Raw genomic sequence first — 26,517 nt, 5'->3', positions numbered from 1 at the left:
GTAGCTTTTTTCCACCATGTCTCTTTGCGCCGCCCGCTGTGTTTTTCACTAGTTACTTGCGCCATCAATTCTCTTGCCATGAGCACAATATGTACTTTGTCACCAGTCACGGCTCGTGCAGGGCGTTATGCCGGGGCGGTGATGTCAGGAGGGTGAGGGTCAGGGTGGGGGGTTGTACAGTGCGGGATATGGACCATTACAGGTAAGTACCGGGGGGAAGAAAAAAAACGAATTTCGTTGCCCACGCTGCATGACATTTGGCGATGCAGCGTATTCAACGAAATTCGGTTTTTTTTTCGGTACTTACCTGTAATGGTCCATATCCCGCACTTTACAAACCCCCACCCTGACCCTCTCCTTTCTGACGTCACCGCCCCGGTATAACGCCCTGCACGGGCCATGCCTGTTTGCCACCTCGATTGCCACCACAATTTATGCTCACAGCGCTGTTGAAACTGTTGTGGATAAACTGTGTATTCTAAATATATGATGCCGTGAGCATCTGTAAGCAAACAATCACAATTCTCCCTGTCTTTCCTTTGCAATGTCACGTACATGCTGATATATTTGCCTCCCTCATTGAATCCAGTTGTGCTAGTTTTTAATTACTTACCCGGTTCTCAACCTGGTCTACGGGTTATACTCCTGTTGTTTTTTACTGTCTAAACCTATGAGGCAGGTACACAGATGGCAGTTGTTGTCACCTACTAATGTAAGCTTATCCCAACCAACGCTATGCTCCACCAGGGAGTGAATAGTGGAGCAAAAGTAGAGTAGGTTAGAGGCCCCATGTTACCCTGAATTCCCATTATAGAAATTAATAATTACTATTGGTGTGGAACCGGAGAAATGCTGCTGCAGGAGAAACATTTATTTTGTAACTTTCTTGGGAAAAAAATCTTAGTTACTTCCCAGGTTTCCTGCAGGCCAATATAAATGTGAAGAGAAGGGGCCCCCTGAAAAAAGATTCCTAAATCAGGGCGAGTAAACAATGTTTGCAAATAACCCTTTAGGAAACAATTTAAAAATGTGGACCTGTGCTATATAACAACTATATGTGACCAGAGAACTGATTATTATTCCAAAATATAATCTTTTATCTATACTACTATAATAAAGTAAGAACTTTCAGGCTTTGAGGCGGGTAAACTCGGGAACCACGGCGCCAATCTACACACCCGATACACCGTTGAAATCGTCAGGGTGTGTAGATGGTTATAGGCTATATAAATATAAAAAATAAACGTTATTTACAAACTTTATATTAAAAAAAAAGTACCCCTCCAAAGGAGCGCCGGCCGCGACGTGCGTGCTCACGTCAGGAGCACGGGGAGGAGCGGCGTCCGAGGAGCGGCAGACATGGCGCCGGGGAGGAGCGGTGACATGAGAAGTAGCGGACAGGCCAGCGGCGGTGCCAGCAGCGGAGAGGCGGACATGGCGCGGGGGAGGAGCAGCGGCGGACAGGCGGTGAGGAGCAGAGCGGCGAGGAGCGGTGAACTGAGGAGCGGCGGCTGAGGTAAGGCTTTGGGGACAATGTCGGTGCAGGCGAGTTTTGGGCAAGGCGGGGTATGGGGAGTTACAACACAACAGATCGGCTGAGGAAAGGCAATGTCGGGGCAGGCGGGGTCGGGGCAGGTGGGGGACGGGGACTAACAAGGTGACGGGTGGAACATTTTGCACGTACTACTGTCCGTCCTCCATTGACTCAGGACAGGCGGGGGTCGGGCCAGGCGGGAAAATAGATTGACTGAGGAAAGGCAATGTCGGGGCAGGCGGGGGTCGGGGCAGGCGGGGGACGGGGACTAACAAGGTGACGGGTGGAACATTTTGTCCGACCTCCATTGACTCAGGACAGGCGGGGGTCGGGCCAGGCGGGAAAACAGATCGGCTGAGGAAAGGCAATGTTGGGGCAGGCGGGGGTCGGGGCAGGCGTGGGACGGGGCGGGTGGGGGCACGGGCTGCTGGGCAATGTCGGGGGAGGCAGGGGTAGGGGAAACCTGAAGGCACCCGGACAAGGTTGGGATGGGCTGCTAGTTAAAAATATATTCATATATGTATTTTATATGGAGAAATTGTTTCTTTTTTATATAGCAACATAATTAAAAAACAAAAAGGTACGAATAAATTACAATGTGAAAACTGTTACCAAATATATAACATGTTATACAATTGATACAAATAATTGACCAACATCATGCATATGGGTAAAGTGTGCAGAACCAGGAAACAAAGAAACCAAGTTGAATATTTAACAAGATGCTCAAAGCGACAAGTGGTTCACAGTTTTCAAATCAAATAAAGCAATTCAATATGTTTTATATAAATGGATGTCCAGGAAAACAAGTGGCTAACATTATTTGAGTAAATGACATAATATGTCCTAACACACTGCACCCAATTGCTGTCACTAAACTTAGAAGACAGACCTATAATATTCCAAGAGCGCAGCCTCAGCTCGTCCCGGGTACAGGACGAAGTATTCAGGGGGAACGAATAGGCAGGTTCTGTAGCAGGAGTGTATCATGGACAACTAGTCAATCACAGGACTCAAGATTACTCAGGGGCACACATCTATTGCGTAGAGGCAGTGTATGGACACTGGCGGAGCTAGTGTAGGGCAAGAAGAACAAGCCGACCCGCCTTATCTTGGGGTCCATGAGGGCTGACACACAATATAAGGTCTATAAAAGAAGCCCAGTGGAGCTTCAGGATGTTGATCCATCAAGGTGTTTTATGTGAGCCTAAGGTGGTCAAGATGGGGAACATCCATGACAACGCGGTCAAAACACCACGCTGCCATTACGACGCGTCTTTTACAACGCAAGTTGTTACCACCACATGCGCTGGTGGGCACTCTAGACTAAGGAATACTAGATTTACTATTCCAACACCTTACCTACTGTACGTAGGCTGGTGTTGGAATAGTAAATCTAACTATTCCTAAGACCAGCACCCTACAGCGCAAGTCGTGGTAACGACTTGCGTTGTAAAACTTGCGTTGTGATGAACCGCGATCTAAAAGATCGCGTTGTAACATCATACAACCAGTCAGGACACAGGCCGCAATGGTGGGTTTGTTAAAGTTGACCACCACACAGTCCCCTATCCATCTCATGGCATCTGGGCCCAACCAGGCAACCCTCCTGACCATAATATTTGAGGCATAATTCTCCATAGCTATGTTAAAACGATACTTAAACCAGTGTTCCACTTTGTTCTTTAGCTCCCCAAAGGTTTCTGGGTTGGAATTATTTTATGGAGGAACATTCCTTTGAACTACCACATATGGGTGTAATTTTGGGGGCAGGTTAATTACTACCCCTGGCTGAGGAGATAGGGGATGGTTTGCTACAGGGAAACATGGCCCAGACGGGGGAATTGTGGGGCTCGAGGTAGCATGTGAAACAGTGAGGGAGAGTCCAGATGACCCGGTGGGTAAAGGCTTGTATGCTATGGGGTGCACTGTAGTACTCTGTAACCGGTCAAGTCTGTGTTTATAGGCCCCACACCGGGAGAGACACTCTAATACTTGTGTGGGTTTTCAGATGGTCCATGATCTGTGAAACACAGGCTTCAATCATAGTTAACCTTGAAATATATGGATCTAACTTGGTGTTTATAATGCCATTTATCTCCAGCAGGCAAACATCAGGTGAATGATGAGACTGACAGTAATCAGGGAACAATGCGACAGTGGCTCAGCCTGTATGTAAATTGAGATGCTTACAACTGGTGAACTTGGATATGTTTTTCCACCCTGCATAGTACCCTTGTAATGCCCCCCACGATGGCGAGGAAAAACCCTCCTGAACAACCCCCGTGGACCCGCCACTGGTAGGACTCAGGAATCATAGGGTATAGTGGGAGCCATACCTTGTTGAGGATAACCTTCTCTCAGCCAACTCCATCTCTACTGATACCACACATACTGCCCAAGACAAAAAACCCTCAAAAGAAGTGACTCAAGGAGCTTGAAATAGGAGCTAACCACATTTCTTTTCCTCATCTTTTAGGTGACAGTGCTGAAGTAGGAGGGGTTCTCACAGTGAGCTGAAAACTGAAAAGTTTCCCCTAAATATAGTGTGAATGTGGCCCCCTTCCCTAGGCAAGTCCAAATAAGTATATCAGTGTTCTTAAGACTAGCTGCCTGGATGAAGGAGAGCTGTCTCAAACTCAACTCTTACAAAACCGAAGTCCTCATCCTGAGTACCACTGCCCGGCCTGCTACAGACCAATATCACTAATAAACTCTGTGGCAAAAGTGATAGGAGGAGTCATTTTAAATAGATTGATCAGTTGGTCAGAGGAAAATAATATAATATCTCCAATCCAGTATGGTTTTAGGCCTGGACACTCTACCATCTCTCAATGTCTAAATTTGTATCTTATCATTGGGAAGTATACCAAGGCTCGAAGAGGAACGATTCACATGGCGTTCATGGACCTTTCCTCGGCTTTCGATTGCGTGAACCGAGGGAAGCTCTGGGGCGCCATGGAAAAAATGGGCGTGGACAAAAACCTAGTAAACTTTCTAGAAGATATGCACTCAGATACTAAAGCGAATGTCAGATACACCCAGGACCTAAAAGTGACCAAAGACTTTGGAGTGTATCGAGGCGTCCGGCAAGGATGCATTTTGGCCCCGTTCCTCTTTAATCTATACATTAATGACCTGGAAGAGTACCTTTTAAGCACCAACACAGATTATCCATACATTGGTCGAAAAGGTCTGCCGGTCCTATTATATGCGGACGACGCAGTCCTTTTATCTAGAACGGCCAATGGACTCCAAATTTTATTAGATTCCTTTTACACATATATGAAGACAAGAGATTTAAGTATTAACAACACTAAATCCTACATAATGAAGGTTGGTCAAGGTTCTAAAAAACCAAATCGTCTAAATGTACCTGTAACTCACACATTCTCCTATCTCGGGGTCCTCTTTGATAGTCAACTTAATTGGGGACCCGTGATTCAAAAAAAGAAGGGAGACGTTACTAGGGTAAATGCGGCTATATTGGATTTCTCAAAAAAGATGGGAAATAGCCCAGTTGCCGCTCTACTCCAACTTTATAAGGCCAAAAGTGTAACCACAGCTTGTTATGGCAGTGAAATATGGGGATATGTTCCCCTGGATGCACTCCAGATAGTCGAAAATAATTTTTTAAAACAGATTTTAAGGGTCCCCAGGGGTACAGCAAACTTTTCTGTGCATGAAGAACTGGGGGTTCCGTACGTATGCGATAAAATTGCAGTGAATCCCATGTTATGCTGGATGAATTGTTGGCTAAATGATAATATCCCACTGACCAAGCTTATTTTAAGAGAAGCACTTACATGGGACAACAGGATGGAGGTTCCTTGGCTTAAATACTTATCTAAGTGTTTTACTGTTTTAGGCCGCTCTGAACTCTTTCTATTTCCGGAATCCATCACCAAAACGGATCTTATTACGGTCAAAAATGCTTTTATTGACTCTAGACAACAGGAAAGGGAATCATGTGAACTAAAAAAAGAAAGTGTACGTAATCATATATTAATTAAAAGCACTTTGTTTACGGAACCCTACCTGACATGGCAAATGTCGAGTTACGACCGTTTCCTGCTGACAAGGTTCAGGTTCAACCTGTTTCATTTTTTGTTGGCGGTACCCAGGGGCTCTCATCGAGGTCAAGTGTTGCCGGCTTGCGGCTGCGACGATAAGTCTCCGCAAGACCTGGCACACTTCTTGTTTTTTTGTCCTTTTTATGCTATACCAAGGAAGCTATATTTGAAACCCTGTTTGAAAAAATTGAACTTCCGACAATTTCGCCCTGCACAACATTTTCTACAGCTGCTAAATTGTGAATACACTTTGTTTATATGTAGTTTTTTAAAACTGGCAATCAAATTCAGAAACAGTATGGAAGGATAGTAATACTGATACATGAATTGTTATTTATATTTGCTGTTAAAGGAATACTATTTTTAAAACGGTCTTCAATGTTTTGATATAGTGCAGTACTCTTAACTCTGTGATTTTTAACTGTAATCGAATACTCTCTTTTAGATCATGTGTTTTTCGTGTTATTAACTGTAATGTAAATACTTTTATGGTTGTCAAATCGAACAACCGAATAAAGTTTATTTGACTTGACTTGACACTACCTCTGCTTGGGACGATTCCTGGGGGCTAGCAGCACTCGGAACCCCTCCCAAAACCCACCGACTACGCAAGCAGCCTTGGCATCAACCTCAACTCCTCACTCTATATGTACCTCCAAAACAACGCTATATCGTCCACCTGCTTCCACACGCTCTACCCGCTCTGAAAGATCTTCAAATGGATCCTCACCAAGTCCAAGAGAATGGTCACCCTGGCGCACGTCTGCAGCAACTTCGACTATGGCAACGTACTCTACATCGGCACAGCCCTACAACTCCAAAAGAACTTGCAATGCATTCAGAACTCCTCTGCCAGACTTATCTTTGACTATCCCCGCTGACGCCATATCGCCAGTCACCTTAGAGATCCCTACTGGCTTCTGATCAACAAAAGAATCTCCTTCAAGTTCAACAGCAGGCCTACAGAGCCATCCACAACACCAGACCAGCATACCTCAACCACCGCCTCTCCTTCTACACACCGACCAGGCATATCCTCCCCACCCATCTGACCCTGCCACTATCCTATAGATATGCAAGACCTCGGCTGGAGGGAGATCATTCTCTTACCTCGCTGCGAAGACCTGGAACTCCCTACCTCTGACTCGCATGCAATCGCCGTCACTGCCTCAATTCAGGACGGACCTCAAGACCTGGCTCTAGGACTGAACTGCAGAACCCCCACTCCTCTGCGCCCTGAGGACCTTACGGGTGATTAGTTGTGCTCTACAAGAATCCTAATTGATTGACTGTTCACAAATATTTAGGTCTGGTAAAAAATGTCCAGGGTTTAAGCCTGTAGCCCTCAATCAGATCAGTAGGTTACAGTTCATCTTATATTCTCTGGGCACTCAAAACCATCAAGAGTGTCTGAGAGTGCCCCTCCTAAAAATCAAGGGGGGTGGCCCTGCCCCAGCGCTTCCTGGCGCTGATGGACACTGAAGGGGTCTTCCCTTGGTCTGGACTTTGTCCAGGTGCGTCATGCGATGTGGAATTGCACGGGGCACTTTTCAGCACATGGATGGCCTTGGCTCCTTCCAGTAGAACTCAGCACATGTGCCTCCTGGGGCTTTTCACAATGGGCACTGGAGTCCCCTAGTTATGTGCCCATTGCTCATAGCAGCCCACAAAACAGCTACCTCTCCATTCAGTCGTTGATTTTTTTCTGGACTTTGACCATGTACAGTGCTCACCTCCTTTTGTCTAGGTCCGCGCTATAATATTACCAGCTACACACATAAATACATACATTTTATACCATCAATAAGGCTGCTTGACTGTCACATGTATTTGTATGTAGGTGTGTCATGGCATGAATAGTCTTGCCACTGTTGCTGCTGATTCATAGAAACCTATCTCATGTGTAAACCAGTTTCAATGATGAAATGCACAATATAACAATTACAGATGAGTGGTATCAAACTTGACAACTTGATACAGCTTTTCATCTCTGATTTTTATTTAACTCAGAGCTGAAGATTAATGCAATGGATTTCTGTACTTTGTATGTATTTTGTGCTTGTGTAATGTCACCCTTCTGGTAGTGCCTATTCAGTGGTGAATGAAAAGTGTGCAGTGTCAGGCAGTGCTCCTGTATTCACTGTAGAATCATGTGAGGTGCATGGCCATTGGCCAGCCATGGAGCAAGATGACCTCAGAGATTAGCAATGCCAGGCTGTGTTTATGCAGATCTGGAAACATCAAAGCATGGCTGCACCATCTGAGCCATGAAAGGGGGAGGAGACACTTCACAAGCAACTTTGCAAGAAGCCGAAAAGGCAATAGCGGCAAGAGGTGTTTAAGCCTGAAAACTGGAAAGGAAATGAGGCCGGGGTGTGCAGGGGAGGAGGATGGCATGAGAAAGTTGACTACGAAGAGCTGTGTGAAGCAGCACAAACACAGTGGCATAACATTAGCACTGTGGTGCAGAAGGTGGAGCTACAGGGGACCCCCTACGGCACTGTGCCCGGGTGGCGGGGCCCTGGCCTGACAGCTACTGACTGGGTCTGGAGCATGAGGGGCCCCTCCAGGGCCGACTGGCCCTTGCGTGCACCAGGCAATACCCCGGTGCGCCGCAAGGGTTGGGGCCGGTTTTGGGCACCTGGGGTCATTTTTGTTACAGGGTCGTTTATCAAGCATAGCTTCAAAATTTGCCCTGCAACAAAATTGGCCGCAAACCGGCCCAGGCATAAAGCTCAGTCCCATCCCCAACCTCCCCCCAGGGGGCGGGCCGAGCATTTTGCCGGGTCTGGTTTTGGTTCCCAGTCTCGCCCTGGGCAACTCCATGTACTTTACAGAGAGCCCCCTCAATTTCCTTATACCACTGCACAAACATGAGCAGTGGCAGGGTCAGGACAGTCAGAAGATAAGAATCCCCAAAATTAAGAAAAGTGCAGTAGTGGCTTCTCCACTATGGGGGAGGAGTTTCGCCCCACTGCTTTCAGCACTGGAAATAAAGGAAAAAAAGTGATAATAACTGGTCGTTATTATCATTGTATTTGTTCCTGCTGTTGTTTGGCGGGTGGGGTGGGTCTGCTCTACTCTCAGAGCAGGGGAGGAGTAGTAGCACTCTTCTAAGTGCACAATGACTGTTTGGCATTCCCTCTCAGGCCGGCTAAACAGTCATGCACACTTTGTATGTTCTCCATGCAGGCTGCATCACAGCCTGGGTGGAGAACATGCCCAGGCTCCCATTCACTGGCTCACAGCCAAACCACGGTGCTCAGACCAATCACAACACACAACATGCGCAAGGGTGTTTGTGTTTCATGCAGCAGGTGGCACCAAAAACAATCCTGAGAGGTGTTTTCCTCTTTGTATGTGTGCTGCAGAATGCCGCACATATGGAAATAGGAAAAAACTAGGAAACATAACAAGATTTCTCCTCATTACACCTGGTTTCGGGAGGCATAAGCTTTTGGCGCTACCCCAGGTGTACATCACTTTGTAAATCTGGGGCATCGTCAAAATCCATGGGTGTTGCATAGGAAATCCACCCCAACTCCCATGGAACACCTCGCTGGTACAGAGTAAGGTGACCCAGCGATTTGCACTGCACTGCCATACTCATGGTTTATGAGGCCACTAATGGCCACTCAAGTGGCTCTGCGTGGCTACAGAAATCTTTATGAGAGCCATACATCACGCATGTACCACTAACCGTGGTTCAAAGGTGATGCAGGGCTCTCATAAGTAAGCTCCCCAAGTAAAAATATAATCAAGGAGCCGCAGAATAGAACTCAAACAAACCCAATGAACAGAATAACACACAAGCGATTTGAATGGCAGTGTGTAAAGAGCAGTTAAAGACATTAACGAGGAACCTCAATCATAAACTAAAATATGGAGTCGTACTACAAATTTTGAGTAGGCATAGACTAGAGATGCACCTGGTGGGAAATAGATGCATATTTTTTGACAGAGGTGAATACAAAGTGTTTGTGCACTGAGGGTCACTACAGGCCTGGAAAAGACTATTTCTGGCCAGGAAATCCCTTCCACTAACCATAACACACACTTGGTCTGATCCCATGAGCTGCTTACCCGCACCAACGGGAGGTTTGGGAAGGGGAAAAATAGTTGTCATATCAACATATCTACCTCCCAGATGATTGTCCTAGATAGTCTGGACTAACTGATGTTAAAAACCTACAGACCTGACAACTATGGGGTATATTTACAAGCCCCTATTGCCACCACAATGTCACTTTCAGTGCCTTTGTGATGGGATAAGGGCTACGCCTCATTAACAAGGCAGGGTTAAGCCACAGTAGCATTAAGTCACTTAATGTGACTTAACGCTGCCTTGTAAGTAAGGCCTCCTTTCATGATGTACTTAGCGTGAAAGGAGGGGCCAGTGGGTGTGAAATGCTTAATTTCTCCTTGTTTTTGATGTTTCCATGTGTGCTACAGCACACATAGAAACAGCAAATTTCTATTGATTCTTTATGTGCAGGAAGGTATCCCTTCCTGCACAAAGACTTTAAAAAAAAAGAAATCACATTTCACAACTTATATGTGTGCTACACTAGGGAGCACACATAAAAGTTACAAAACGTCATTAAATGATTGTTTACGTGCAGGAAGGGGGACCTACCTGCACATAAACAATCTTCCCTTCAAGACAGACACACTGATTGCGCTGGCGCTATGCTGCTAAGTTCAGCACCAGCGCAGGGACAAGGAACGCTAACCCCGCACTCCATCACTTGATTGTAACTATGCCCCTATGTGTCTCGCCAATGATGACAATTAGGCTTTGGAGGCAAAGATTGATGTGTAAAAAATTGAAGACACAAGAAAACTATTGGAATGCGGAAGAGCCTTAGGCCTGACTGTGTCACCAGTGGAAGTATTTAAGTGTTTATGAGGGAGTCCTATAGAGCACATAAGGAGGATGATCCATGAGGCCAATTCTCAGCAGACATATCACTAGCTAATATATTCATTATACGTAAGCTAGAAAAAGTTCATACAAGTGTACCTCAGATGGGCCAATCTATAAAATGTTGCAACATAAATACTAGCCAACTGGCTGTATCCATTAGTAAACACACTAATACACACTGATCGTCCGGGATTCCTGCCCCTTCATACCACCAGACATAACCTGTCCTCCTCCAGGGCTGTTTGTGGGTCTATCTATGCGTACTAAACTTATTTCTCAACACGAGAAGGCATTTGACTCCATCAGATGGCTATTTCTTCTCACAATATTGGCTACAATGAGTTTTAGCCCAAACTTTCACACCTGGGCAAGGCTGCTAAATATACATCCCATGGTTGACGTGCAGGTAAATTGTACCATGTCAGAGCCATTTCCATTGGAGCGAGGTAGGAGGCATGGATGTCCGTTTTCCCTGCTCTTATTCAGCTAGCCATTGAGCCGTAACTGCTCGATACACTGGGACACCCATATTCGAGTACTGGATAGAGAACGGAGCTGTGAGGATGCCATTTAGTTCTACACAGAGAATCTCCTTTATATGGCGGACCCACAGGAATACTCTCTAAAGGATTTTATGAGGGCACAATCGCTTTGTGAAGTCTGAAAAAATACTACTGGGCATCACAGCTGATAGTGATCATTGACAGGGCATTCAGTACACAACAGGAACCATCTATACTAGCAGATAGACGTTCAATGGGGTACAAAGGTTATTTGAGTGGCACTATGTGTCAAATATAATCTGTTGACATGGCCAACTAACACAAAAATATGATTACATACGGCAAAAGACAACCCGAGCTAATGGGAAAGTAAGGTAAACCTACAGTAGAAACTCCCATTGGAGTTTCAGGAACTAGGGAAGATGGAAGCGTTCCAAAATTGGGCTATTACTATTGAATCTGTGACATAATATCGAAAGACATAATATCGTAGTACAAAAATATCGACACTAATATATCTACATCAATTTTATCGACATTCTATATATAATTAAAAACATACACAAATATCGGAAACTATATATCGCACTACAGAAACATCGATATCACTAATATCGACAACATATATATCACAAACTTTAATTATCGAATACTACAATATATTAACACTAAGTCAAAAATATCGAGATTACAATTATCGCCTACAATAATATCGTTTCTTTGGAAATATCGAACATTTTTAGTAATATTCTATAACACTTTTTAACATTAAAATTATATTATAAACACTAAAATAAACATTTCACAACCAACTATAAATGTAAATATTTTCACAATTAAAATAAAAATATTTCTAAATGTATTAAATTATTAGTACACATATTATATAAAAATATGTAAGCAACACATTCATTAGCACTAACCTTATATGGTAACTAATGACACTAACTGTTTTTAAAAAATACAAACCAACCAATAAAATCACTACTAACATAAATTAACCAATGGCAATCTAATTACGAACTCCAAAACACTATATAAACAACGAAATCCAACAAACAAACTACCTGACAAAAATAAAAGACAGGAGAGAATACATTGGATACATTCGACAAAACCTACAAGTAAACCAAGATTCAACCTGCAATCAGAGGATTAAAAGTAAGTAACTAAAATGAACTTTATTAAAGTAACTGCTAATTTAAAAAAAATTACTAACAAGGATAAATAACTCATTTTTTTTTTTTTTGATCTGCATGTAGAACTGCGGGGGCTACCAAGGCTAATCTAGAGGCTAATATAGTGGTAAAAATTTTATAATCCACATTCAGGATTGATATGGGCCTATAAGATTCGCTGGCGTCTCTAGGCTTCCCAGGTTTTAATATAAGTGTGATGGATGCTTTATCCCATGATGAAGGGGGAGTCTGGCCTTCAAGGAGGATCTTATTAAACATCTCAGTAAGGAACGGGGCAATCTCATCTTCTAACAATCTGTAGATCTCTGCTGGTAAGCCGTCAGGCCCCGCTGCCTTCCCCTTCTTGCTTTTTTTTATAGCGGCCCTAACTTCACCTTCCGTGATAGAGTCATCCAATGCTTGAGACTGAGCCTGTGTAAGTCTAGGTAGGTTAATATGGCTTAGCCAATCATCGACCTCCTCAGATCGGGTTACAATATCCTCTTTATAGATAGACTCAAAAAAAGCCTTAAAGGCCCTCCTAATTTCAGTATCTGATGTTAAGGAATCATTGCCTACCTTGATTTTTGAAATATTGTTCCTGACCCGATCGGATTTAGACTTCCATGCAAGCATTTTTCCAGCGCCTTCACTATACTCGAAATGGGCTAATTTACTTGCTTCCCATCTCTGCTGTAGTCTAAGATTCAATACTGATCCCAGATTGGCCTTCAAAGTCGCCATTTCTTTCCTATAATTGTTTATAACGGATTCATCTACCCCGGAATTACTATCAATTACACCTTGGAGATTTATTATCCTCCCCTCTATAGACAGGATTTGTTCTTTATATTGCTTCCTTTTATGAGATACTTTCGTTGTTATAAGACCCCTTAAAAATGCTTTGAACGAGTCCCAGACAATTCTTGTTGCTGCTGAATCATTATTGATTGAAAAGAAAAAGTGTGCTTCTCTTTTCAGATATAATATGTCTTCAGATGAAGAGAGAAGAGAACGATCAAAGGACCATCTGGAGGGCAATCTCTCCATTACATAGGTTAGGTCCATCAGTACAGCAGAGTGGTCTGAAAGATGAAGAGGTAAATATTCAATGGATTTCACCTGTTCAACCAGCCGTTGGCTAATCAAGATAAAGTCGATCCTTGATTGGTGTTTATATTTATAGTTTCGGAAAGACACTCCCTGCTGATCCCCAGACCTTTCCCTCCATAAGTCTACATAACCGTAGGTTCTCATTGCAGATTGCAGGACTGACCTAGACTTGGACAAAGCTAAGGATCGACTATTAGGGGATTTGTCCAAAGCTGGATTTAGGACGATATTAAAATCACCTGCTATAATAGTTGGCTCAGGAAAGGAGAGTAAATGTGAAAACATAGTCTCCATTACCGTAGGATCATCCTGATTCGGCCCGTAGTATCCTAGAATTGTGGTTTGAGATCCCGCTATTACTACGGAGGCTATGGCCCATCTTCCTCCTGTGTCGACCTGCTGGGATATAAGCCTAGCTTTAGCTACTTTTTTAAAGATTATAGATACCCCTCTGATATTACTTGTCAGAGTAGTGGAAACCACAAAGTCTATCCACTTATTTCTTTTAAATAAATCAATCGACTCAGAATTTGTTAAATGAGTCTCTTGAAGAACAATGACCTGCGCATCCAGATCTCGTATATATTGCATCATTTTGTTTGACCTTGGTTTGGTGCGCAGGCCATTAACGTTCCATGAGAAATATTTTATGTTAATCATCTTCAACATAGATATTTAACAAAAAGGACAAAAGAGAGAGGTAAAAAGATAAGGCTAGACCAACCCATACTTGTCTAAAGCTTGTTACATAAAGTGGTAGTTTCGGATTTTTACTATCAAGACTATTATATCTTGGCTTTTTGAGGACATTTTTACTTTTTTTCCACCCCCCACCACCTACCCTAACTATGTGCCATCCACCCTCCCCCCTCCCATTCCCTGGAAAACCCTTACGATATCTAACCGGTGCAATGTCCGGTTGATAGCGCCCCTCCATGAACTCCCGGATAGAGACCCCACCCATTTAGTTGCAAAACATATAAGTTAATTAGACCTAACTAATAGTGACTCTGAAATAATTATATTGTTTGATAACTCGAGGGGAGAAAATGTTTTTTTTTTTTGTTTTTTTCCCTTCTGCCTTTCTTTTTTTTTCCCCCTATTTATTTATATATATATATATATATATATATATTTATTTATTTTTTTCCCCCCTTTTCCCTTTTTTTTTTAATAACATTTTATGCAAAGAACTCAGAGAAATCGAGAGATGGCCGTGAATCATTAACACATTGACTGAGTCCTAAGATTTCTTATTGATTCCCATCTGCATTAGTAATTCATCCGCTGCCTGTACTGTTCTAATGTTAGTCATTTTATTATTATACATTATTTTCATACCAGCAGGGAATGTTAATTGAGCTGAGGCACCCGCTGCTCTGAACGAAGGATTTGTCAAAGGCCGACAGCTCTATGAATTGACATACGAACTTATAGGGGCTATGGATATAGCAGTGACACATAGTTTACCCTTGACCGCCCTCACTCTGGATGCGACCAAGGCCTTCGACAGGGTTAATTGGGTATACCTGTCGAGGGCCCTGGCTAAATTTGGAGTGGGGAGGAGATTTCGTCATACTGTAAGTCTATTGTATACCAATCCATCGGCTAGCCTATTGATTAATGGTGAATGGTCAGACCCCTTTAATATAACACGAGGGACGCGGCAGGGATGTCCGCTTTCCCCGCTTCTGTTCGACTTTTACATTGAACCTCTCGCACAGCAACTGAGAAGAGAGAATGCGATTGTCCCTTTTCATCATAGTGGCTGGGAAAAGAAGGTAGCATTATATGCTGATGACCTACCTGTTCTTACATCAGACGTAACAACTGCACTCCCGGTTATATTTGAAATTGCCAAGGGGTTCGGGAAATTATCAGGCTACCAGATCAACACATCAAAAACAGAGATGTTGGTCTGGAATGACAACCCAAGCTCCTTGGAAATACAGGAGAGCGAGTCGCTACGATATTTGGGCCTGAATATCACAAAAGATATCAATAGCCTCGCCACAGTAAATATTACAGCAATCATCAAACAATGTAGAAAATTATTGCAAGCATGGTCGCACCTGCAATTATCCTTGATAGGTAGGGCTAATCTCGTGAAAATGGTCATTTTGCCTAAAATTTCTTTTCTTTTTAATACTATTCCCCTTTACTTTAACCATACTCAAATAACCAAAATACAATCAGAAATCACCTCTTTCATCTGGAATAAAAAACTACCTAGAATAGCTTGGAAAAAGCTTAGACGGCGTTGGAAGAAGGGAGGAATAGCCGCACCAGATTTAAAATTATACTTGTGGGCTTTTCAGCTTTCTCACATACGAATGCTTCTAAATAAACCTGCTGATTATGGGATAGGATTAATGTTTTCGGCAATGCTAAATGGGGAAGGCCTCAGTCAGACGGGATTTTTATTTAAATTCGGCAACCAGAAGTTCTTCAAGAAGATCAAGTTGAAGGTCCTGTATGGCTTGGCTAAAACCTGGTCTGAGCTAATTAAACCTATTAAACAGGGATACTACAGCGATAAAACACCACTTTGGGGGCTGCCGGATAGTCCAGCCTGGTTGGAAGATTCCTTAGCCAATCCCTTGGGAGAAGCAGGCCTCAAAGAATGGGGGGATCTTTTTTATGAGGGGGATCTGCTTTCGTGGGAGTATTTACAGAACAAAATAGGTCCAACCTTTTCAAGGTTTAAATACATACAAATCAGAAGTTGGACACAGACATATAACGATCCACAATCCAAACGCAACAAGTTTCCACTTGGAGGGCATAGCCAACTAATAACTAACCTGGTTGGCACCCCCCCCAGCAAAACATGAGATTTCACAATGGTATAGACTCCTTCTAGATGAATCTGATGGGGAATTTGAGTTACCAACTCAACTTTGGGCCGATGTAATTTTGACTCAAGACGTACAAGAACTCTGGTCTACTTCATTCGAACTTTTAATAAATTTGGTGAAACCCTCATGGTTACGTAGAAACCATCTCTTTACCCTTCACAGGGCGTATTATTCCCCCCAAAGATTATCTAAATTTACCTCAGGAACCTCAGCGGCATGTGCAAGATGTGGTTTGATGGCAGCCTCAGATATCCATATGTTTTTTGAGTGTCCCCGTATAACACCTTATTGGGAGGCCATAGGTAAGACTCTCACGGCATCATTAGGTACCCCAATTAGTATAGATTTACCATTAGTGATCTTTGGAGTTCTGAGGACAACTAAAAACATAGCTAGAAACCTGGTCTTCTACACGATCCTTTTAGCAAGAAGAGAGATCTGCAGGAGATGGAAGGATTCCATCCCCCCTTCCCACGGGGACTGGCTGACATCAACGCTACAGACTGCACGCATAGATCTAGCCAGATCAGGAAACCAATGCAAAAGGACCTTTTGGCACTCGATTGTATGGTCTCAATAAAGATCCGGGGTTTTTTTTTGGTTTTTTTTTCCCCGGGTCCAATGATTATACTACTATGGTGCCAACTCAATCATATCCGGTCATATCCCGGCCCTGGCCCAGCAGTAGGCCTCCCCACTGGTAGCCTAAAAGAATTTCAAGCTGAGACAGTTGCGGGATCTGTGGCTCTCCTCTCGAACGAAATGATTCCTTCCAGTTACTATACTGTGTAAACTCGTCTAATGCTTATTCTAAATGGCTTTCAAAAACCATGGTGGATATGAGGACAAAAAAAAAAAAAGGATAAATAACTCATACATATGCATTATATTCTATCTCCTACCACCACAGAAAACTACACCACTACAGAACTGAAAATATACACAAAGAAAACTAAGAAAGAAGTTACAAAGTAAGCATGTTCCTATATTTGTCTAACTACATTAAATAAATCAGGCATTAAACCTAAAGCATTAAACATGACTGCAACCTAAAAAAAATTCAAAACATTGAACATCAATAAATCTTTTTTTTTACAGAGAAAGAAACCAAAGAAGATACAGGACTTAACTGAAAATTGGATAGAATCGCCTACACCTACAAGAACATTAAAACTCTACATTAACTGCAATCAATAAAAAGTAAGTCAATAAAAAAATGGGACTAAAACTAACTGCCAAAAACATAACAATTATGAACATTATTTGATAACTAATGCATATATCATTTTTTTAGGCACCACTACAACATAGTCTACCAACAAACACCAAAGAACTGATTTCAACAAACAAAGATACAACCAACAAAGTAAGTATATCCAAAGATTTTTCTAAAAAGCTACAATAAGTATAAGCTAAAACCTATAGCTAAACATGTAGAAGCAACCCTAATATAAATAACTGAACTATTAACACAAATAAATCATTTTTTTTCACCAGATAAAGATACAACTGAAAATACAGACCACAACTACAATAGTAAAGAACATCAAAATCACAGTCTACAATTCTACCAAAGGTAAGCATGCGCACAATATAAATGAATATAATTACTACTTTAAATACTTATAACTATAATTAAAATAACTATAACATATATTTCTTATAGATTAAAAAGAACAAAATGACAGAAGGAGCAGAATTTGTTACCAGCCAAAAAGGGAAACTATTACTCTGCTCTATGGGTTACACTTATACCCAAGAGAAACAATTTGGGATGAAAGTGAATTGGAAATGTTGCAAATATTACTCCAACAAATGCTATGGAAGAGCAACTACTAGAGAAGCAACTGTCCTTTACACTAGGGAACACAACCACCCACCAAATGTAACAGAGATAGAAGTTAGAACAGCATTAGAAAACATAAAAGAAGCAAGTACAGGTTCCCAAAAAAAAGCCTAATCTTAAAAGAACAAATACCCCAAATCCCTAAAACAGCCACTACCCAAATGCCTAATATAATTTCTCTCAAAAGAACAATATCACGTACCAAAAAAACTACTACCACTACCACTCCACCTCCTAAAACATATAGCAATATAAATTTGACTTCTGACCAAACTATAACTTTAAACAAAAGACCTTTTATTATTTACCACAATGAAAAAAATGAGAAAAAAGAATGATAATCTTTGGTACAGCCATAAACCTAATAAAACTCCAACAATGCCATTATTGAATGATGGACCGTACTTTTAACATCTGTCCCAGACCTTTTTACCAACTTTACACCATACATGGCTTATATCAAAACTGTAATATACCTCTGCTGTATGCACTGCTTCCAAATAAAACCAATGCCACATATATGCAGTTATTAAACATTATAAAACAAAAAACAAATGACTATTCCCCTGAAAAAATAATACTGGATTTTGAACAAGCAATGCTCTCAAGCATATTAAAAATACACCCCCATACCTGTATCAAAGGCTGCTATTATCATTTTAATCAGTGTCTTTGGAGGCATTTACAAAAAAAAACCCTAAGCATAGAATATGCAACAAGCTCATCTTTTGCATATCAAATAAAAAAACTGATAGCACTAGCTTACGTTCCTGAAACAGATGTGTCCGAACACTACAACCTTTTGATAGACAGCCCATTTTACAAACAAAATGAAGAAAAACTAAGTCCTCTCTTAGATTACTTTGAGGATACTTGGATAGGTAGACTCCATAGATCTGGCCACAGGAGAAATCCAAAATTCTTAATACCCGGGTGGACCGTTTACAAAAGCACCTTAAATGGCGAATCAAAAACCAAGAACGCCGTTCAAGGTTGGCACAAAACCTTCCTCCAATCAACAGGCAGAACTAAACCAACATTTGAAAAAGTTATCAAATGCCTCCAGAAAGAACAAAGTTATCAGGAATTCAGAATGGACAAATCCATTACTGAGCTAACTCCAAAAACATCCAAACAAACAAAGCAAATGCACATATACCTAGAGCAACAAGTAAAGCTGTACCCTAGCACAAGAGGCATAGAATACCTCAATATAATAGCCAAAACACTACTGTAAAGTAATGTAAGCCACAACCAAATCCTTTTTACATATCTAAAATTACAATACAATAACAATCATACATTTTATTTCCAAAATAATTAATGTATGCAATACATATTATATTTTAACATATATATACACACATTAATAATCTTTGAAATAAATAAAAGAAAACAATCATCATAATAACATTACCCCCCCACAATAAGTAAAAATTTAAACGACTTACAAAACATAGTCCAAATTCTGTAGAATCCCTTTCCGTCAAAGCTATCCAGTTTCAAAATAAAGGTACCCAAAAAAAATGTAAAAATACAACTGTCCCAAAACAGATAAATCCATTCCACGAAGGTCGTTCGATATACCATACAAAACCCCAAAAATGTAAAAATATAGAATAAATGCTCCAGGAAAACCGAAAAATTAGAAGAAGTGTCTAAAAACCTTTAGCTAATAAAACTAACAAACACTTCTTAAAAAAAAAAAACGCTTCCTTACGACATCACAAACTCCTGCAAGAGAAATACATAAAACAAACATTCCCACCCACATAAAATAGCACATGAAGTCCTACCACCAATAATACTAACATAATATTTATATTATTACATTTAAATATCGAAACACTAACTCCACACACAAGCAGATCTAACACTAAAAATAACGTAAAATCAACATCCGCAAATACAACTTATCAGAATAGCTAATGTAACAAACTTATTTCTAACAACATTAAATACTACCATACTTCTCTCAAAATTAATAAAAACACACTTAAAACATATAAAACAAACCTTACCTTCAGAGACGTGAAGTGATTCCCAACCGCAGGCTGAACTTCTCCCAAATGACACAAAACGACCTAAAGCGGTTACAAAATAAAAGACCCAAACCTAAATAAAATGATAGAAATCACACAGTTATTATTTAAAGTAAACAAATAATTACGTAATTAAATATAGAAATGAATACAATGAAAAAATTGTGTTTTATAATTTGTAGTAAAATACTTACCAAAATGTACAAATTTTGTAAAATTATAAAAATAAATATTATAAAACATATAATATGTATTATTATAATTTATAAAACTGGAAATAACGTTTAGAAATGTAACAAAAATGTTTTTCAAAATATATATAAAAAAGCTGTAATATAATATTTTCTTCATTTAAAATGTTTGTTTAAAAATGTAATATTAATTTTTTTATATTAATATTAATAGAAATGTTTTATATACAAACAATATGTTCTTCAATACATACATTGTATAATTTTTCTAACAATTTCTTTTATTTAGTTCTAACAATACTTGTGTAATAAAAATGTTTTCTTTGAAAAATAAAATTTTCCAAAATTTATTTGAAATGTCTCATAAAAATTTACATTTTTGTACAAATATATTAATAAATATGTTTGTTAAAAATCATACCAATGTTTTATATTAATTTTTGTGATGTTAATAAAAAAATTATTTTTCTACAACACACAAACTATATTGAATGTTTTAATTGACATTATTAATTTTGTATTCACATTTCTTTCTACACTAATTTACTATTCCCACTCAAATCCACATTAATTTGGGGTAAGTGCTGCACACTAATTAAATATAATGTACTATTCCATCTCCAGTCTACATTAATTTGGGGTAGGTGCTGGACACTTATTACATTTAATTTACTATTCCCACTCCAATCCACATTAATTTGGGGTAGGTGCTGGACACTAATTAAATTTAATTTACTATTCCCACTCCAGTCTACATTAATTTGGGGTAGGTGCTGGACACTATTTAAAAATAATTTACTATTCCCACTCCAATCCACATTAATTTGGGGTAGGTGCTGGACACTAATTAAATGTAATTTACTATTCCCACTCCAGTCTAAGGTAATTTGGAGTAGGTGCTGGACGCTAATTAAATATAATTTACTATTCCCACTCCAGTCTACATTAATTTGGGGTAGATGCTGGACACTAATTAAATATAATTTACTATTCCCACTCTAGTCTTCATTAATTTGAGATATTAATATTTCAAAAGTTTTACAAGGTTAAAATAAATTTAATTTAAAAACATTTTTTAACAATTTTAAAAAACACAACAATTTTTTTTTAAAAAACATTGTTTTTTAAATTATTACATTATTTACAATTTTAATCTCAAATATTTTGAAATGTAAACATTTTTAAAATCTTTACATAAATGTTAAAATTAAAAGTAATAATAAAAAAAATTTAATTTCTTTTTTTATTTAAATATTATATTTTTGATACTTCCCACCCTATTCCTCTATTAAACTACCTTCCCACTCCTAAAATTAAATTAAATATTTTTTAAAATACTTTAAAATTTAATATTGAATTTTTTTTTTCAATAATTACATTTCATTTTTCAAGATTTTTACAATTATAATATAAAAAAGTCATACACTGCCCACCCTTATCCCCTATAAACCCAACATCCCGCTTCTAAAATTATATATAATTTTTAACAACATTTTTTAAAAAATTAAATATTAAAAATTATTTTTTTTTAAATAATATTTTTATTTTTATAATTTATTTATTTATAATATATACATTTTTAAAACACTCCCCACCCTTATCCCCTATAAGCCCAACATCCGGCTCCTAAAATGATATATGATTTTTTTATTTAATATTTAAATTTTGTAAAATATAAATTAAAATGTGAGTAAAACATAATTTTTTTGGTAATATTTAATTTTTTAATACTATAATATATAAATGTTTAAAACACTCCCCACCCCTATCCCCTATAAACCCAACATCCCGCTCCTAAAATTATATAACTTTTTTTGTAACATGACAAACATTTATTATACATACACATTACTATAGCAAATTTAAAACAAAAATGTAAACTATAACAATAAAAACTACACTTATTACTAATATAAAAATAACTATATTTTGATACTTTATCGATATTTTTACACATCGATATTTTGACTTCGATCTTTTTACTTACGATATTTATACACTCATACTAAATACGATATTTTTGCTGTCGATAATTATACTTCCGATATTTTTTACCATCGATAATTTTACTTTGACATTATGTCACATCGATATTTTATTTTCGATATTATATCTACTTACCATGACTATCATCTCAAACCTAGGGGACATATGGGGTTCCGGAGAACCCAAAACATTTAGGGTGGGAAATAGAAGTGGAATTCCCGCTAGAATACAGAGTGCGTACTGCCGCTCTACAGAAGCATGCAATATCGCTACTTTATAGAGGGCTAAGTAATAATCTAAAAAAGCTGATTGGGAGGAGGCGTGTAGTGCCTGAGGAAGGTGGGTATTTTGCTGTTTATTGGCTTTGGATGCAACAAGCAATGGGTCCATTGCTTGTTGCATTGTGGCTAAGGGAATCCATTCATGTGATAATGTCCTGAGGCAAGTATGAGCAGGCTTTGCCAAAAAAATAGTTGTACAAACTTTAGACCATTTTAAGAAAAGATGACCTCATCACTTGCAGAACTGCGATTAGATACAAGATTTTAAACAAATTGGGTCATATTATCAAGGGCCATATCACTGCTTTTTTGGCTTTAAAAGCCTAAAAAGCGGCGAAATTCCCATAGCACTATAAACAAGCTCACGCTAACCCTTATTAGTGCTTGTTTTTGCGCGATGCCTGCCGTTTATTTATCGCCCTGCATGCCATAGCTAATTACATGCAAAGTAGGCATTCCTGGGTAAAACAGCATGAGGGAACTTGCTAACACGGCTTCTCAAGATTATCTATCTCAAGATCATCCGGCAGCAGACCAGGGTAACAATCTTTACAATCACTCTAAGCTCCCTTTATTGCAGGAATTTAACTCCTGCTTTAAAGTTGATTTAGCCATCTTAGTAATGGAAGGTGGATTGCAAGGCTGAGACCACAGGGGTGGATTAGCAAGTTTTCCCTTATCGGCCAAAAAATATCGCAGCATTTCCCGTGCTATTCCTACTTTTTGCAGCTTTAGCTGGATTTCCTATTGCATTGATAATAACGGACTAACTCGGCAAGGAAATCCAGCGGTAGCCAGCGATAGAATAAAAGGTGCTAAGCGCGCTCTGCGATATTTATCGCAGTTTGTTGATAATATGCCCCATTATGTCTTCAGTCACTTCACTCTTCGAGCTTGTCTTGAATTGAAGCAGTTTGCTAAGTCTTAAGAGCAGCTTGTGCTGTGGAGAAGGTGAACAGGTGATCTTGAACTGAGATCTCTTATGAGCATGAATTAATCCAGTGGGAAAGCAGGAGAGCTCCCTCGGAAATGGTGGACAAGTGGTCATTCCACCCTCTTGGGACTCTTCTTCTGGTCCTGTCCCTGGGGGACGAAGCAAGGGATCAAACAAGCTAAGAAGGAGAGTCCATTCAATTCTTCTACTAGACGGACCAAGAAGCCCACCCCTGCAAAATGCTACCAGTCTTAAGTTGACATATATCTCTTCTGTCCCTCATCATTCCTAGCACGAGACAAATTAAACCACTACCACCTGTAAGTTCACATACCTGCTCATCCCTGCCATCCTCTGCCTCTCACATCCTCTGTTCTGAGCAGAACCCCACAACCACATTCTGGGCTCTTCTCCCCCACACTCATGCAGCATGACCAGCCCTGTTTGGAGTTTGGCTCAGAACCTGCATGGAATCCATGGTATCATATCTATGACTTAGCGGGTGGAGTCCCATCACCCTGCAAAGTGGGCTATGCACAGTTACCCACAACTTCTCTATTCCCCTGTACCTACTGCTCCACCTACACTTTGCAGCCACCAACCCTTCAGGAAGCAGACAGTAAACCAGTTCCTAGACTCACTCATGCCCTACAACGGATTTTCCCTGGCACTGATTCTGAGGGTTCCGATACTTTAGGGATCCCCTTATAGCAGCTACAATGGTACTGGTGCCAACTAACAGCAAGGAAGAACCAGCAGTCAGATCTGGGAGGCAGGGTAGCATGACTCCCCACCAAGAATGGTACACCCCATCCTCCGGTTGCATTTCCTGCTCTGTGTAATCCCTGGGTGGTTCTACCAGTCCAGCACCGAAGCGTTGGGAAGCTCTGTTACTCGGGTATTTGAGATGGGGGCAGCCTGACATCCCCCCAGCTTAACTCTTCAAAGCAATGGTATGATAAAGCTCTCCCCGGACACTACTACCCTCTGGCATTCTCCTCCTCCAACGCACGTCCACATTCTTCTGAAATCACTTGGTGACCACCTCCTCCAGTCTTTCTGCTCCTTAATTGTTCATCTACAAATCGTTTCAGGAATACAAACACCCAAAACGATTTGGGTTAACGGATGAAAGTCCAGGGCTGGAAAAAGTGTCTGTAATGTCTAGGTGGTAAGGGGTCACCCTAGCAGGGTATTTATGTGACTCCACAGTTATCCAGTATGGATATGATATGTATGAGAATAAAAACTATATACACAGGGGATTATTTACAAGCCCTCGGCCAACCCATATGTCACTTTTTCCATGTTAAAAATGACGCAAAAGTGGCGCAAGTGGCTTGTAAAGAAGCCCTACAGTGTATACGTTTATGGATCTAATTTAGAGCCTTGATGAAGCGGATGCATGATGTATGGTGGTAAAAACAGTGGGAGATATTTGACACACACCACCCAGTGCCACTTCTGGCCTGGCGCCTATCATACATAGAACTCAACATTCCAGTCTACTTTATACGGGCAAATGTTGCTTAGTTGACTCAACTAATCCACTTATGATACCTAATGAAGTGTGATATTGCTCCCACAGCCATGCCAGTTTGTGATAGTCCTGAAGAAGAATCGCCGCCCTACAAAGAGTGTAAGTAAACTGCTGCTTCCATTGCTTCAACCTGGGGGAAAGACCTGTTGGGAAGATTTTACATTTGGACTTCATCTATTATGGATCCCCCAGGAATTGATATATTCCATGGCACAGAGTGTAAACTGGTGTTTCTATTGCTTGAATTCTGGGTAAATCTTTGATGTTGGGAAGAGTTAACATTTGGGCATTAATCTATTCACAGTTAAATATATTAATGAGAACTTTTAGATAGGGTAGATTCTAAATGCTAACTATTTAAATATGCACTATCTCTAATTTGTTTAAATTGCGACTCACTTGATTTTTAATCAGAGACAACCTCTGAGTGCCCTTTTCTGGGAACATGCAGGTGGTGTAAGAGAACTCCAGTTATGAACTGATGAAGTGAGCGAGCCTGGTGCAGTAAAAGAAGGTAGTGTTTAGGGAGGAAGTACCTGCTAAGAATGAAAGTCTGGGGTTGTCCGGCTTCAGATTATGGTTTGGTTCCTTTATTTTAACACAAAAAATGATTCAAATCTAAAATATAGTAGCTAAGACATCAATCTTTAGTTTGTTTAAAATGTATCAAAATGTATTTCAGCAAAAATGAAAACACATGTTTAGTCACAGAAGAATGTGTAAGGGGGAAGAGAGCAAGTAATATAGAGTTACGCAGGCGAAAGCAAAGAATAAAGAGAAAGGCTCCATAAATGTCTGCAGGAAATCCCATTGAATATGAGGGAACCCCTAAACAAGAGGTGAGCAGCAGGCGTAGGTCTACAGAAGGAACCTAAGTCTAACCACAAAGAAGTGACAACTCCCTGAAGTGGGAGGCCCAAGCGCACCGTGGGTGAACTGCCCTGGTGCTCAAGCAGGGACTTATACTGGAATATAGACCAGGGGATATTGACACTGGCGAAACCCGTTAGCAAAGGAGGGTACCGCAAGCTGTGGCAAACTCCCAAAGATCACAAACTGGTTCATAACTATGACTCGTATTTCCCCAATTTCTCTGGGTAGTATTAAAGAACTTTCTTTTAATTCAAAAGATAAGCACTGAGCTGGACAATATGTCATTGTGCTACAGTTGACAACTGAGTACTGAGCTCTTGCTCCCAGTACTGCCTTCTTGATCATGTTTTTGCTGCTCAAACGCGCTACTTAGTAGACAAGTATAGAGCAGATGCAGGACATGCATGATGGAAGGAAACGGATGCAGAACATGAAGAATGAGTGGAAAACATGCAGCATGGAGGGAGAATGAATGCAGAACGGATGCCGAACATGCAGAATGGATAGAGAACATGCAGAATGCATGCAGAAACTCCAGAACGGATGCAGAACTTGCAGAACGGATGGAGAACATGCAGAACGGATGGAGAACATGCAGAACGGATGGATAACGCATGCAGAACATGAAGAACGGCTCG

At 40.3% G+C, this 26,517-nt stretch overlaps 1 protein-coding gene across 1 annotated transcript in view; it reads left to right on the top strand.

The window, feature by feature from the left end:
- ELF5 (E74 like ETS transcription factor 5) overlaps positions 1 to 26,517 on the top strand; it is a 200,047-nt gene that overhangs the window by 134,588 nt on the left and 38,942 nt on the right. The window contains exon 4 of the mRNA XM_086959903.1: positions 25,055 to 25,105. Within this exon, the coding sequence (XP_086816029.1) occupies positions 25,055 to 25,105 (51 nt within the window). The remainder of the gene's footprint in view (positions 1 to 25,054; positions 25,106 to 26,517) is intronic.

This window comes from Lissotriton vulgaris, chromosome 2_2, assembly GCF_964263255.1.
Source record: "Lissotriton vulgaris chromosome 2_2, aLisVul1.2, whole genome shotgun sequence".
Taxonomy (NCBI): Eukaryota; Metazoa; Chordata; class Amphibia; order Caudata; family Salamandridae; genus Lissotriton; species Lissotriton vulgaris.
Note: the sequence above shows the minus strand (reverse complement) of the source record. Positions and strands in the feature narration are given on the sequence as shown.